The following is a 15639-nucleotide window of genomic DNA, read 5'->3' as shown; positions in this document are numbered from 1 at the left end:
TCTCCTCTATTTTTACTTTAAGCCAAACCAAATCTTTGATTTTAGAGTTAGCAAAGTAAACGCAAAATTCCCAGAGTGCAACCAACCTGCTTTCCTACATTCAAGATCCAAGCTAGAATCAGTGTCGCAGAAAATGCTTTCTTCTTCTCTGACCAACAAATTGGTTAGCGGTAGACTAACCTAGCGTAGCAGGTGTAGAAGGGGGGGAAGGGAAGTTAGGTTGAGAATATGTCCCTGAATCGCAGAACCATCCGTCCCCACTAAGGTTGCTGGTAAAATAACCAAGCTCACCCCGACAAAACAAAGGTTTGGTTTGCGTTGCTGACTAACTCTAACCCTGAACTAACAAACGGTCCTTCTCAGGCAAGGGGCCAGAGATTCTATATGCGGGACAAAAGCTCAATAATTATGACTGGCACTCCGTCAGAGTGGTCCGACGCGGTAAAAACTTCAAACTGACAGTCGACGAAGACATGGCTGAAGGTACTGCTTTTGATGTGATGAGAATATATTTTACTGAAGCATTTTTTTTTACTAATAAAAGAGGTGAAATCCTTTCATATTCCAATCCTGCCCTCTTCCCCCTCTTCCCCCTCTTCCCCCCTTTCTTCCCTTCCTTTGTTATTCCCTACATCTTTCTATTTCCTCCTTTGCCTCCCCACACCCTCTCTCTCTCGTTCTCCTTCCTCTCTCTCTCGTTCTCCTTCCTCTCTCTCTCTCGTTCTCCTTCCTCTCTCTCCCGTTCTCCTTGCTCTCTCTCTCTCGTTCTCCTTCCTCTCTCTCTCGTTCTCCTTCCTCTCTCTCTCGTTCTCCTTCCTCTCTCTCCAGGCCAGATGGCAGGTGACCACACTCGCCTGGAGTTCCACAATGTGGAGACAGGGATTCTGACAGAGAGACGTTTCGTCTCCTCTTCTCCCCCCCCTTTCGTTGGACACCTGCAGGTAACACCTCCAGGCCTGGCAGGAACACATGTTAGATCATGAATCATCATTTGGCTCCTGGCCAGGCACTGACCTACACAGACCGAAGGGGGTCGGGGTCAGAGCTCGTGCTACTGTTATAGCCTCTAGACCTCTTCTAGATTCTCCCCCTTAAGATTTGAACAACTTCTCTCTTCCTTGCTTTAGCATTACTTAGGGTTATACAAATAGCTGTCCATATTATTGTCAGCGCTGAGTTATCGCGATACCAAATGTTATTGTTACCGTTATCGTTCCCTAACTCACCTCCACCCACAGGGCCTGAAGTTCAACGGCATGTTCTACATTGACATGTGTAAGAACGGCGACATCGACTTCTGCGAGCTCAACGCCCGCTTCGGCATGCGCTTCATCATCGCCGACCCGGTGACCTTCAAGTCCAAGGGCAGCTACCTGGGGCTGGCCACCTTGCAGGCCTACACCACCATGCACCTGTTCTTCCAGTTTAAAACCACCTCCCCGGACGGCTTCATACTGTTCAACAGCGGAGACGGAAACGACTTTATCGCTGTTGAGCTGGTCAAAGGGTGAGGCACTAGTCATATGTACGAGTATCGTCATTCTCTTACCTGGCCTTGTTTGCTCAGTGTTCAGAGGAGAGCGAGTGCTCTCTTGTTGTCTCTACCACTGCTTGTGCACACACTCCCCTCCTCAGTAACTCACACACTCCCCTCCTCAGTAACTCACACACTCCCCTTCTCAGTAACTCACACACTTCAACTGAGTCCTATTTTTTGGGTAGTGCACGCTAATGGACACACACAGGCTGAAGGGGCTTCTCTGAGGCCGGTCCCAAAGTACACACACACACAGGCTAAAGTGGCTCCTCTTGGGGCGTATAGTGGAGAAGAAGGGCCCTTAATGAAGGGAAGCACTAAGGGGTGCTGAGGTATGCATCTGTGTCCCTTGTCTCATCCCTCCCCATAGGTTTGTCCACTATGTGTTCGACCTGGGGAACGGTCCCAGTCTGTTGAAGGGGAACAGTGACAGTGCCCTGAATGACAACCTGTGGCACAACGTAGTTATCACCAGGGACGCCACCAACACACACACCCTCAAGGTGGACGCCAAGTCCGTCACGCAGAACGTCAACGGAGCCAAGAACCTCGACCTCAAAGGTAACAAGAAATACACTGATAAACATATCCTCATACACTTTCTCCCACCGTTCCAAGGAAGCAAGTCAACACGCATCAAGTCTACCAGCACTGGAGATGTACTTTTCAGTAAAAACCAAGCAGTCAGCCTCTATATGCCCTTCCATCATAGAGACATAAACACTGTCAACCCAACGTTTACGCTACTGTAGCACAGCACTTAGAAGGCGTGTCCGACACATGCTTCCTTCTAAGTGATGCTAGTGTGGATGTTGGAATGGAGCCGCCGTTGGTGTTTGCTCAGGCTGTTTGCTGATCTGACTGAACAAACTCGTTATAGTTGTGTAATGACTGGATTATCCTCTATTTACAGAAACGGTGTTGACACACTCTCTGACCTTTACATCCTTTATCCTTCATTTGTTCGTCAACTCACCCCTCCTTTCACCTCTCTCTCTCTCTCTCTCTCTCTCTCTCTCTCTCTCTCTCTCTCTCTCTCTCTCTTTTTGTCTCTCTCTCTCTCTTTTTGTGTCTCTCTCTCCCTCTCTCCCTCCCTGAAGGGGATCTGTTTGTGGCAGGGCTGGGGCCTAACATGTACCAGAACCTTCCTAAACTGGTGGTCTCTAGGGAAGGTTTCCAGGGTTGTCTGGCGTCTGTAGATCTGAACGGCCGCCTGCCTGACCTCATAAACGACGCCCTGTTCCGCTCCGGACAGATCGAACGCGGATGTGAAGGTACGACCCATGACCTATGACCCCTACGCCAAATTAACCCATATATTATGTATGCGTCCAGTTCCAAATCGACCCCTTGCACCCTAGATGACTAGATCTTGACCCTCTGCTATACTATCGCCCTTGCCCACTCACACCTTTTGACCATCAAGCCCAATTAATTTATGGCCACTTAGGGTCCCAGCCTAATGGTGTCGGGCAGTGGTTCCCAACCAGGGGTACTGTGGTTCTTGGCCTATCCACAGGGGGTACTTGAGAAGACTCATGAGACCTTAGGCCTACTGGTAAAATGCACATGAGGGGGTACAACAGGGGAACTCCGGGCAGTGGTTCAGTAACCGAAAAAGGTTGGGAACCACTGGTGGACTGTGGTAAACTAATAGACTGGGGCACTGCATCTACCACTAGGTTGTGCCAAAGGATCAGTATTCAAACTGAGCTTGTTCTCTCACAGGACATTCCTAAACACAAGCAATGACTTACACACCAATATCTATAAACCTTTTTCTACCTACTCATTTTTCTGCAATCTAACAGATGAACACTAATTAACCCCTTAACATAACAACGTGAAGTACTTACCTTTATAGTCACTGTACTTACCTATACCTCTACTATACCAGATACTCAAACTAACCCTATGGTCCTTCACTAACCTGACTCTGTTGTTTTTCCGCTTCTTTCTGTTCTGTTTGTTGTTTTTCTGCGCTAACAAAGTTGGTTTCACCAAAGCCGACCTGCAAGGTAGAAGGTTCAACTCTCAACGCTTCTCTGAGGCGTGGCTGAAAGAATGCTGTGTGCAATGCATTGTGGGTGTAGCATGTCCCACTGCTGGCGAGGAGGACTCGCTCTCTGGGAGTGGCGAGAGAAATGTTGGAGAGAGAGAGAGAGAGAGAGAGAGAGAGAGAGAGAGAGAGAGAGAGAAGGGTAAAAGAAGAGAGAGACAGAGAGGGTTAGAAAGAGAGCGATAAGAGGGAGAACAAGTGAGAGAATCCAGAAGGGAGAGACAGAGAGAGAGAGAACGAGACAGAGAGAGATACGGAAAGAGAGGAGGTGAAAAACAATCATTCCAACCCATACACAGAGAAGCACATCCATTATTAACCATAAGGTCCATTTCCAGCCCAGGGCTGTAGTACTGTAATTATGTTGTCCTACGCATAGTTGCTGTCTGCCTGCGGCCGCGGCACCGACCGGCCCACTCTTTATGGTAGTCATGCTCCGCTCGGTCCGTCCGTCCATCTGCCTGACACAGACCCAGAGTAGCAGAGTCCATTACAGTTTGAACAGAAACGAACTCGTGTTCATGCTCCCATGGTCAGAGAGGAGAGTAGGGGTGATGACTGGAACATAGTGGATCAGAGTTGTAATTAAATAGGTAGAAGATGTTGCATGTAGAGTGGGTGTGCATATATATATATATAATACATCCTACTATACTGAGATACAGAGACACACCTGACACAGATTATTACTGTGTCAGGTGGGACAGAGGTAGTAGCCAATAGCATCACATACCTGCTGCTGAGCTTTAACCGCGGCTAGTTTCAGGGAGTTCCCAGAGTTACGTATACCCGTCTCTATATATCAAAGTAAATGACTCAGGTATTAAAAGTTGAGATATACAGAAAAGTATAGCAGATACTGCAAATGCGCATCAACCGTGCTGTTGAGGCCATCTCTCAGCCCCTCTCTCTCTCTCTCTCTCTCTCTCAACCCTGTCGTACTCCTTCCTTCCTTTCTCTGGTGAAATGAGAAAGTGCCGTGACAGAGAGTGAGTCTTCCGGTACAGACAGGGCCCTGCGACTGAATACCGTCACCTGCATTAGACAGTAAAGGCATTTTCAGCCAGCAACTATACTACTTCTTCTCTATTCTTCTGTTTCACCTCCACTGTCTTCTCATTTCTCACACATTCTCTTGCACTCAAATGACTGTTTATTTGCAGTAGTTTCTGTTTCTTGATCATTTCACTTTTTGAAATTCATTTTTTCTTTTGGAGGTTTCTTGATACGACTTGTATGTCATTTGTTTGGATCCAGACGGATTTGCTATATACATATAATGCATTGTTCTTGTTTGCATTCCCACTTCGACAAAGTATTCAAAAGTGTGAGATACTGTATGTGTGGTGGCGGTTGGTGGAGAATGGTACACACACATCCTGTTTGACTTTGAATACCCCTTAGACTGTCTCAACGGAGTGCATACTCAGGGATATGCACTACTGTACTTGCACACTCTGAAGTGTTCACTTGTTACTGTTCTTGTTTTCATTTCTGTGTTGCCTTAAGTCTATGGTGTTGTAAATCTACAGTGTTTCCCATTATTGTAATGTTTCACTTCCTGGAAAAAAAGACGTGTAGTTTTTGATCGTTTTTTTTTTTTTAGGAGGGCGGGAACACTTTCTGTGGCTCCTGTACAGTATCTGTTATCGTAAAGCCACATGTGGACAAGGTCGTCTATTCCTCTTGTCTGTTCTTGCCTGTTCGTAATGGTTCTTATGCCGTGTTAAAACACACAGAGAGAGAGTGTTGTGTTTTCTTTCTCCAAACGTTGAGACGTCCTGTTGGAACGATACGGCCCGCATGACCCCCCCACTTCCTGTTCCACACAAAGTGCACTACTGCATGGTACCTCCGGACGGAGCTCAGTGGCATCCCCTGTGGTTACTCCACACCTTTACACCCTGTCTGTTCCTCCAGGACCCAGCACTACCTGTCAGGAGGACTCCTGTGCTAACATGGGCGTGTGTATTCAGCAGTGGGAGAACTTCACCTGCGACTGCACCATGACATCTTACACAGGGACGCAGTGCAACGACCGTGAGTACCGCTGTCTTCTTACTGTACACATGCAGACAGACGCACAGACAGACGCCTTCAACTTTTCCATGGCCTGTTGCTCTGAGGGACGCTGTGCGACAGCCGTCAGTACCAGCGGTCAAAGGGTTTTCTGCATCGTGCCGGTTGTTACCTTATTCTTACGCTGTATATTCTACTTTCTCTGTGACAGCAACAGTGAAAGGAATGGTGTGTCTGTGATATTCAAAATATGCCCCGAAGACCTTCAGCACAAGAGCGGTTGAATTGGTTTGAAATGGTTCTCAGTGTCACACCTTCTTGTTGTTTGGTCACAGAGCTTTAGTAACTTGGTTTTATGAGCCAGTGAGTGACTGACGTTATGTATAACTGCTGGTTCTGCCCGAGCAGTCATTTTATAAACATCCCTAAAGAGGTTTCTCAGATGTGTGTGGCTCTTATCCCCGTGACGATGGGGACTCTCGTCTTCAGTTTGCGGTGGCAGGCGCCCACAGTGGCGTGCACGATCTTTCACGGGTTCACGGGACAGTGTAATGTAAGGGTCGCTCTGCTCTGCTTTGCCCGTAGCACAGCTAACGAGCTGAATCATGTCAAAAAGGACCTGTGATCACACTGGTCTTTCATACCGGCTAATGCTGCTGGTGGCTCTCGTCCTCGACCTGGCTCTCTTTCTTTCCCTCGCTGTCTCACACTCTCTTTAGGTCCTCACCTCTCTGCTTTTACCTTGCTCTCTCGTTCTTTTTCTATCTCTTATCTCTCTCTCTCTCTCTCTCTCTCTCTCTCGTTCTCTCGTCTGTGTTTCTTGTCCTGTCTTTGAGTCGTGGTTTGAGGCGATGAGTGCTACTCTGACCCAGTGATTAGCCTACGGTCATGCCTCAGCAGACGTTCCAGTGGTTTCACATCTAATCCTGTCGACACTTCAACGTCAAGGAGCCAAGGGCACCACATCACCATTATTTCCATCCTAAATAGTTCCCTATGCAGTGTACTGCTTCTGGCTAAATCCCTCGGGCTTTGTCTTTTGCTTTAATTGGACCCCAGGTAGCGTAGTGTAGCCAGCTAATAGGGATTCTAATACCAGTAAACAAAACAACAACTTCATTATTAGTTATTACCTATTAAAACAGGGGCCCTTTGGGTGCTGTTAAATGTAGTGGTTTAATGTTCTGGCCAGGTACCAGATTAGTGTTCCATTTGTGTTTTATAATCCATCCTTTTAGTTATTCTTCTCTACTGTACAGTTTACAATTGGCTGATTCATCCCCCCTCCTCTCCCCTGTAGCTGTTCCCCAGGTCGTTGCAGTAAATGAGAACGTGTTCTCAGTCAACTTACCTGGTAAAATAAGGGTAAAATAATAATGAAGTAGAGGTTCCCCTTCCCCAAGGTTTATAAACTGTTCATAGAGCCACCACTAGATGGCAGTAATATACAGAGCATCTCCGTACGCAGCCTAGCCTACACCAGGCTGGCTAGCTGAGAGAATAAATTAGATGCAATCCCCTGAGCAGGAAATCCGCTTTCCTCCTCTCTCTCTCTCTCTCTCTCTCTCTCTCTCTCTCTCTCTCTCTCTCTCTCTCTCTCTCTCCCTCTCTCTCTCGCTATCCCTCTCTCTCTCGCTATCCCTCTCTCTCTCGCTATCCCTCTCCAAACACACACACAAACACACCCCTTCTTATGCTGTACCTGCTGCAGAAAGTGGATTGCTATGACACTTTCTCCAACTTACACAATTCAACAGTGATATCTCAAATCATGTTGTTTGATAGTGAAACTGAAGGGGGCCCAGTGTGGTTCCATAGGTGTGCTGTAAGGCTGTGCTGCAAGGCTGTGCTGCAAGGCTGTGCTGCAAGGCTGTGCTGTAAGGCTGTGCTGCGCTGTGTGTCAGGCATGAATCGAGCGCAGCCTCACGTGAGTGTGGTTCTAATTAGCCCAGTGCAGAGTAGTGGAGAGCGGAGCTTCTTTCTCTCTCTGTCTGTATGTCTCGCTCTGTGTCTTTCTGTCTGCCTGTCCGCCTCTGTCTATATTTGTCTGTCGCTGTCTCTGTCTGTCTCTACACACATCCTGTTTGACTTTGAATAACCCTTCGACTTTCTCAACGGAGTGCATACTGAGAGATGTCCGTCTCTGTCTATATTTGTCTGTCGCTGTCTTTCTGTCTCTGTGTCTGTCTGTCTCTGTCTCTCAATTCGATTTCAATTTAAGGGGCTTTATTGGCATGGAAACATATGTTTACATTGCCGAAGCAAGTGAAATAAATAAACAAAAGTGAAATAAACAATAAAAAATTCACAGCAAACATTACACTCACAAAAGTTCCAAAATATGAAGACATTTCAAATGTCATATTGTCTATATACAGTGTTGTAATGATGTGCAAATAGTTCAAGTACAAATGGGAAAATAAATCAAATAAATATAGGTTGTATTTATGGTGTTTGTTCTTCACTGGTTGCCCTTTTCTTGTGGCAACAGGTCACAAATAGTGCTGCTGTGATGTCACACTGTGGTATTTCACCCTGTAGATATGGGAGTTATGAGTTATATGTTTTCGAATACTTTGTGGATCTGTGTAATCTAAGGGAAGTATGTGTCTCTAATATGGTCATACATTTAGCAGGAGGTTAGGAAGTGCAGCTCAGTTTCCACCTCATTTTGTGGGCAGTGAGCACATAGCCTGTCTTCTCTTGAGAGCCATGTCTGCCTACGGCGGCCTTTCTTAATTGCAAGGATATGCTCACTGAGTCTGTACATAGTCAAAGCTTTCCTTAAGTTTGGGTCAGTCACAGTGGTCAGGTATTCTGCCACTGTGTACTCTCTGTTTAGGGCCAAATAGCATTTTCGTTTGCTCTGTTCTTTTGTTAATTCTTTCCAATGTGTCAAGTAATTATCTTTTTGTTTTATCATGCTTTGGGTGGGTCTAATTGTGTTGCTGTCCTGGGGCTCTGTGGGGTCTGTTTGTGTTTGTGGACTGAGCCCCAGGACCAGCTTGCTTAGGGGACTCTTCTCCAGGTTCATCTCTCTGTAGGTGATGGCTTTGTTATGGAAGGTTTGGGAATCGCTTGCATTTAGGTGGTTGTAGAATTAAACAGCTCTTTTCTGGATGTTGATAATTAGCGGGTATCGGCCTAATTCTGCTCTGCGTGCATTATTTTCTGTTTTACGTTTTACACAGAGGATATTTTTCCAGGATTTTTGCAGAATTCTCCCTCTCTCTCTTTCTATTTCTCTCCTTCTCTCTCTCTCAAGGCTCTGGGGGTGACATAGAGACCTGGCAAGCATGGCACTGTGGGTGATATAGAGACCTGGCAAGCATGGCACTGTGGGTGACGGTGGAATCAAATACCACCCTTCTAACTCTCAAGTTATGCCAAGTTCTGAGTCACTTAGAAGGCTGTTAGAAAAAAAGTCATCATGAGTCAAAGTTAGTGTTGCCTTTGTTCATTTCATCTGAATGCAGCCAGTAGAGCGTTTTTCTCTACTCGTGGTAAGATTAAAGTGAAAATTCAGCCAGGCAGTAACCTACATTTCTGCTGCGGTACGGTTGGCGGTTTGTCTTGTTTTACTGCAGACTCTAAGCCTTTACAGCAAATCCCTATATTGTATCCAACAGGGTACTGAAGCAGCAGGCAGACAGTGAGGCAGGCAGACAGGGAGGCAGGCAGACTGGGAGGCAGGCAGACAGGCAGGGAGGTAGGCAGGGAGGCAGGTAGTGAGGCAGGCAGACAGGGAGGCAGGCAGACAGTGAGGCAGGCAGACAGGGAGGCAGGCAAGCAGTGAGGCAGGCGGAGAGGCAGACAGGCAGACAGGCAGGAAGGCAGACAGGGAGGCAGGCAGACAGGGAGGCAGGGAGGCAGGCAGGCAGGCAGAGAGGCAGACAGGCAGGGAGACAGGCAGTCAGGCAGGCAGACAGGCAGTGAGGCAGGCAGTGAGGCAGACAGGCAGGAGGCAGGCAAGCAGTAAGGCAGGCGGAGAGGCAGACAGGCAGACAGGCAGGAGGCAGGCAGACAGGGAGGCAGGAGGCAGGCAGAGAGGCAGACAGGCATGGAGGCAGACAGGCAGTGAGGCAGGCAGTGAGGCAGACAGGCAGGGAGGCAGACAGGCAGGAAGGCAGACAGACAGAAAGGTGGCAGACAGACAGTGAGGTAGGCAGTGAGGCAGACAGGCAGGAAGGCAGACAAGCAGGGAGGCAGACAGACAGTGAGGCAGGCAGTGAGGCAGGCAGACAGGGAGGCAGGCAGAGAGGCAGACAGGCAGGGAGGCAGACAGGCAGGGAGGCAGACAAGCAGGGAGGCAGACAGACAGGCAGGGAGGAAGACAGGCAGGGAGGAAGCCAGGGAGGCAGACAGGGAGGCAGACAGGGAGGCAGACAGGCATAGTTTAAAAATATATATATATTTCACCATTATTTAACCAGGTAGGCCAGTTGAGAACAAGTTCTCATTTACAACTGCGACCTGGGCAAAATAAAGCAAAGCGGTTTGACACAAACAACACAGAGTCACACATGGAATAACACAATAGAACAGTCCATATACAGTGTGTTCAAATTTAGTAAGATTAGGGAGTTAAGGCAATACATAGGCCATAGTGGCAAAATAATGACAATTTAGCAATTGAACACTGGAGGGATAGATTTGCAGAATATGAATGTACAAGTAAAGATACTGGGGTGCAAAGGAGCAACAAAAAAAATAACAATATGGGGATAAGGTAGTTGGATGAGGATATTTACAGATGGGCTGTGTACAGGTGCAATGATCGGTAAGCTGCTCTGACAGCTGATGCTTTAAAGTTAGTGAGGGAGATATGACTCCAGCTTCAGTGATTTTTGAAATTTTGTTTTTGCAATTCGTTCCAGTCATTGGCAGTAGAGAACTGGAAGGAAAAGCAGCCAAGTAGGAGTTGTCTTTGGGGATGACCAGTGAAATATACCTGCTGGAGCGCGTGCTACGGGTGGGTGCTGCTATTGTGACGAGTGAGCTGAGATAAGGCTGGGCTTTACCTAGCAAAGACTTATAGATGACCTGGAGCCAGTGGGTTTGGCAACGAATATGAAGCGAGGGCCATTCAATGAAAACATACAGGTCGCAGTGGTGGGTAGAATATGGGGCTTTGGTGACAAAACAGATAGACTACATCCATTTTGCTGAGTAGAGTATTGGAGGCTATTTTGTAAATGACATCGCCGAAGTCAAGGATCGGTAGGATAGTCAGTCAGTACCTGCCACGCCATAGAGACTGTCAGAGGTCCGGACAACAGGCCCTCTGACTGAACACCCTGAACTCTATCTGAGAAGTAGTTGGTAACCGTTTGGGTCTAGAGTGTCTCCGCTTTGAAGAAGGGGATGACCGCGGCAGCTTTCCAATCTTTAGGGATCTCGGACGATACGAAAGAGAGGTTGAACAGGCTAGTAATAGGGGTTGCAACAATGGCGGCGGATAATTTAAGAGAGTGAGGGTCCAGATTGTCTAACCCAGCTGATTTGTAGGGATCCAGATTTTACAGTTCTTTCAGAACATCAGCTATCTGGATTTGAGTGAAGGAGAAATGGGGTAGGCTTGGGCAAGTTGCTATGGGGGGTGCAGAGCTGTTGACCGGGTTAGGGGTAGCTATGTAGAAAGCATGGCCAGCTAAAGAAAAATGCTGATTGAAATTCTTGATTATTGTAGATTTATCAGTGGTGACAGTGTTTCCTAGCCTCAGGGTAGTGGGCAGCTGGAAGGAGATGCTCTTATTCTCCATGGACTTTACAGTGTCCAAGAACTTTTTGGAGTTTGTGTTACAGGATGCACATTTCTGTTTGAAAAAGCTAGCCTTTGCTTTCCTAACTGCCTGTGTATATTGGTTCCTAACTTCCCTGAAAAGTTGCATATCTCGGGGGCTATTCGATGCTAATGCAGTACGCCACAAGATGTTTTTGTGCTGGTCGAGGGCAGTCAAGTCTGGAGTGAACCAAGGGCTATATCAGTTCTACATTTTTTGAACAGGGCATGCTTATGTAAGATGGTGAGGAAAGCACTTTTAAAGAATAACCAGGCATATTCTACTGACGGAATGAGGTCAATATCCTTCCAGGATACCCGGGCCAGGTTGATTAGAAAGGCCTGCGCGCTGAAGTGTTTTAGGGAGTGTTTGACAGTGATCAGGCAGACAGGGATGCATATAGACAGGAATGCATATATACAGGGAAGCATATAGACAGGCAGACACGGAGGGAGACAGCGAGGCATATAGACAGGCAGACAGAGATGCAAACAGCGAGGCATATAGACAGGCAAACAGGGGGGCAGACAGGGAGGCGTACAGGGAGGCGTACAGAGAGGTGTACAGGGAGGCAGACAGGGAGGCGTACAGAGAGGCGTACAGGGAGGCATACAGGGAGATATACAGGGAGGCGTACAGGGAGGCAAACAGGTAGGTTTACAGGGAGGTATACAGGGAGGCAAACAGGGAGGCATACAGGGAGATGTACAGGGAGGCGTACAGGGAGGCATACAGGGAGATATACAGGGAGGCGTACAGGGAGGTATACATGGAAATATACAGGGAGGCATACAGGGAGGCAAACAGGTAGGTTTACAGGGAGGTATACAGGGAGGCAAACAGGGAGGTATACAGGGAGGCGTACAGGGAGGTATACAGGGAGGCAAACATGGAGGTATACAGGGAGGCGTACAGGGAGGTATACAGGGAGGCAAACAGGGAGGTTTACAGGGAGGTATACAGGGAGGCGTACAGGGAGGCAAACAGGGAGGTATACAGGGAGGCGTACAGGGAGGCGTACAGGGAGGTATACAGGGAGGCGTACAGGGAGGCAAACAGGGAGGTATACAGGGAGGTATACAGCGAGGTTTACAGGGAGGCGTACAGGGATGCATACAGGGAGGCAGACAGGGAGGTATACAGGGAGGCGTTCTACTGCAGAGTTCTACTGCAGACCTATACTTCAGACCTCTACTGCAGAGTTCTACTTCAGACCTCTACTGCAGAGTTCTAATTCAGACCTCTACTGCAGACCTCTACTGCAGAGTTCTACTGCAGACCTATACTTCAGACCTCTACTGCAGAGTTCTACTTCAGACCTCTACAGCAGAGTTCTACTTCAGACCTCTACTGCAGACCTCTACTGCAGAGTTCTACTGCAGAGTTCTACTACAGACGTCTACTGCAGAGTTCTTCTACAGACGTCTACTGCAGACCTCTACTACAGAGTTCTACTACAGACCTCTACTACAGAGTTCTACTGCAGAGTTCTACTACAGACCTCTACTGCAGAGTTCTACTACAGACGTCTACTGCAGAGTTCTACTACAGATGTCTACTGCAGAGTTCTACTACAGACGTCTACTGCAGAACTCTACTACAGACATCTACTGCAGACCTCTACTGCAGACCTCTACTACAGACGTCTACTACAGACCTCTACTGCAGACCTCTACTACAGACGTCTACTACAGACCACTACTGCAGAGTTCTACTACAGACGTCTACTGCAGACCTCTACTGCAGACCTCTACTGCAGACCTCTACTACAGACGTCTACTACAGACCTCTACTGCAGACCTCTACTACAGACGTCTACTGCAGAGTTCTACTACAGACGTCTACTGCAGAACTACTTCAGACCTCTACTGCATACCTCTACTGCAGAGTTCTACTGCAGACCTATACTTCAGACCTCTACTGCAGAGTTCTACTTCAGACCTCTACTGCAGAGTTCTACTTCAGACCTCTACTGCAGACCTCTACTGCAGAGTTCTACTGCAGACCTCTACTTCAGACCTCTACTGCAGAGTTCTACTACAGACCTCTACTGGAGGGTTATACTACAGACGTCTACTGCAGAGTTCTACTGCAGATTTCTACTGCAGAGTTCTACTACAGACGTCTACTGCAGAGTTCCACGACAGACCACTTCTGGAGAGTTCTACTACAGACGTCTACTACAGACCTCTACTGCAGAGTTATACTGCAGACCTCTACTACACACCTCTACTACAGACGTCTACTGCAGACCTCTACTCCAGAGTTATACTACAGACCTCTACTGCAGAGTTCTACTACAGACCTCTACTGCAGAGTTCTACTACAGACGTCTACTACAGACCTCTACTGCAGACCTCTACTGCAGCCCTCTACTGCAGAGTTCTACTGCAGACCTCAACTACAGAGTTGTACTACAGACATCTACTGCAGAGTTCTACTACAGATGTCTACTGCAGAGTTCTACTACAGAGGTCTACTGCAGAGTTCTACTACAGAGTTCTACTGCAGACCTCTACTGCAGAGTTCTACTACAGACCTCTACTGCAGAGTTCTACTACAGACCTCTACTGCAGAGTTCTACAATAGACCTCTACTGCAGACCTCTACTACAGATCTCTACTGCAGACCTCTACTGCAGAGTTCTACTACAGACGTCTACTGCAGTGTTCTACTACAGACGTCTACTGCACAGTTCTACTGCAGACCTCTACCGCAGACCTCTACTGCAGACCTCTACTGCAGAGTTCTACTACAGACGTCTACTGCAGAGTTCTTCTACGGACGTCTACTGCAGACCTCTACTACAGAGTTCTACTACAGACCTCTACTACAGAGTTCTACTACAGACCTCTACTACAGAGTTCTACTGCAGAGTTCTACTACAGACCTCTACTGCAGAGTTCTACTACAGACGTCTACTGCAGAGTTCTACTACAGATGTCTACTGCAGAGTTCTACTACAGACGTCCTACTGCAGAACTCTACTGCAGACATCTACTGCAGACCTCTACTGCAGACCTCTACTACAGACCGTCTACTACAGACCTCTACTGCAGAGTTCTACTACAGACGTCTACTGCAGACCTCTACTGCAGACCTCTACTGCAGACCTCTACTACAGACGTCTACTACAGACCTCTACTGCAGACCTCTACTACAGACGTCTACTGCAGAGTTCTACTTCAGACCTCTACTGCAGACCTCTACTGCAGACCTCTACTGCAGAGTTCTACTTCAGACCTCTACTGCAGACCTCTACTGCAGACCTCTACTGCAGACCTCTACTGCAGAGTTCTACTGCAGACCTATACTTCAGACCTCTACTGCAGAGTTCTACTACAGACCTCTACTGGAGGGTTATACTACAGACGTCTACTGCAGAGTTCTACTGCAGATTTCTACTGCAGAGTTCTACTACAGACGTCTACTGCAGAGTTCCACGACAGACCACTTCTACAGAGTTCTACTACAGACCTCTACTGCAGACCTCTACTGCAGACCTCTACTGCAGACCTCTACTACAGACGTCTACTACAGACCTCTACTACAGCAGACCTCTACTTCAGACTTCTACTGCAGAGTTCTACTTCAGACCTCTACTGCAGAGTTCTACTTCAGACCTCTACTGCAGACCTCTACTGCAGAGTTCTACTGCAGACCTATACTTCAGACCTCTACTGCAGAGTTCTACTTCAGACCTCTACTGCAGAGTTCTACTGCAGACCTCTACTGCAGAGTTCTACTGCAGACCTCTACTTCAGACCTCTACTGCAGAGTTCTACTACAGACCTCTACTGGAGGGTTATACTACAGACGTCTACTGCAGAGTTCTACTGCAGATTTCTACTGCAGAGTTCTACTACAGACGTCTACTGCAGAGTTCCACGACAGACCACTTCTGGAGAGTTCTACTACAGACGTTTACTACAGACCTCTACTGCAGAGTTATACTGCAGACCTCTACTACACACCTCTACTACAGACGTCTACTGCAGACCTCTACTGCAGAGTTATACTACAGACCTCTACTGCAGAGTTCTACCACAGACCTCTACTGCAGAGTTCTACTACAGACGTCTACTACAGACCTCTACTGCAGACCTCTACTGCAGCCCTCTACTGCAGAGTTCTACCGCAGACCTCAGTTCTACTACAGACCCTCTACTACAGAGTTGTACTACAGACATCTACTGCAGAGTTCTACTACAGATGTCTACTGCAGAGTTCTACTACAGACG

General features: G+C 47.6%; 1 protein-coding gene across 3 annotated transcripts in view; it reads left to right on the top strand.

Moving 5' to 3' along the window:
* The window catches only part of LOC118397857 (neurexin-3b-like), a 547522-nt gene that overhangs the window by 243807 nt on the left and 288076 nt on the right, over positions 1 to 15639 (top strand). For 2 of the 3 annotated variants that reach the window (XM_052470833.1, XM_052470832.1), the window contains exons 13-18: positions 364 to 483; positions 829 to 941; positions 1239 to 1507; positions 1908 to 2098; positions 2638 to 2811; positions 5517 to 5636. In XM_052470833.1, coding sequence (XP_052326793.1) covers positions 364 to 483; positions 829 to 941; positions 1239 to 1507; positions 1908 to 2098; positions 2638 to 2811; positions 5517 to 5636 — 987 coding nt within the window. Of the gene's footprint in view, positions 1 to 363; positions 484 to 828; positions 942 to 1238; positions 1508 to 1907; positions 2099 to 2637; positions 2812 to 3528; positions 3556 to 5516; positions 5637 to 15639 lie in introns of all 3 variants that reach the window. The other variant, XM_052470831.1, reaches the window with a different exon arrangement.

This window comes from Oncorhynchus keta, chromosome 19, assembly GCF_023373465.1.
Source record: "Oncorhynchus keta strain PuntledgeMale-10-30-2019 chromosome 19, Oket_V2, whole genome shotgun sequence".
NCBI lineage: Eukaryota > Metazoa > Chordata > Actinopteri > Salmoniformes > Salmonidae > Oncorhynchus > Oncorhynchus keta.
This window is presented reverse-complemented; position numbering and strand designations above follow the sequence as displayed.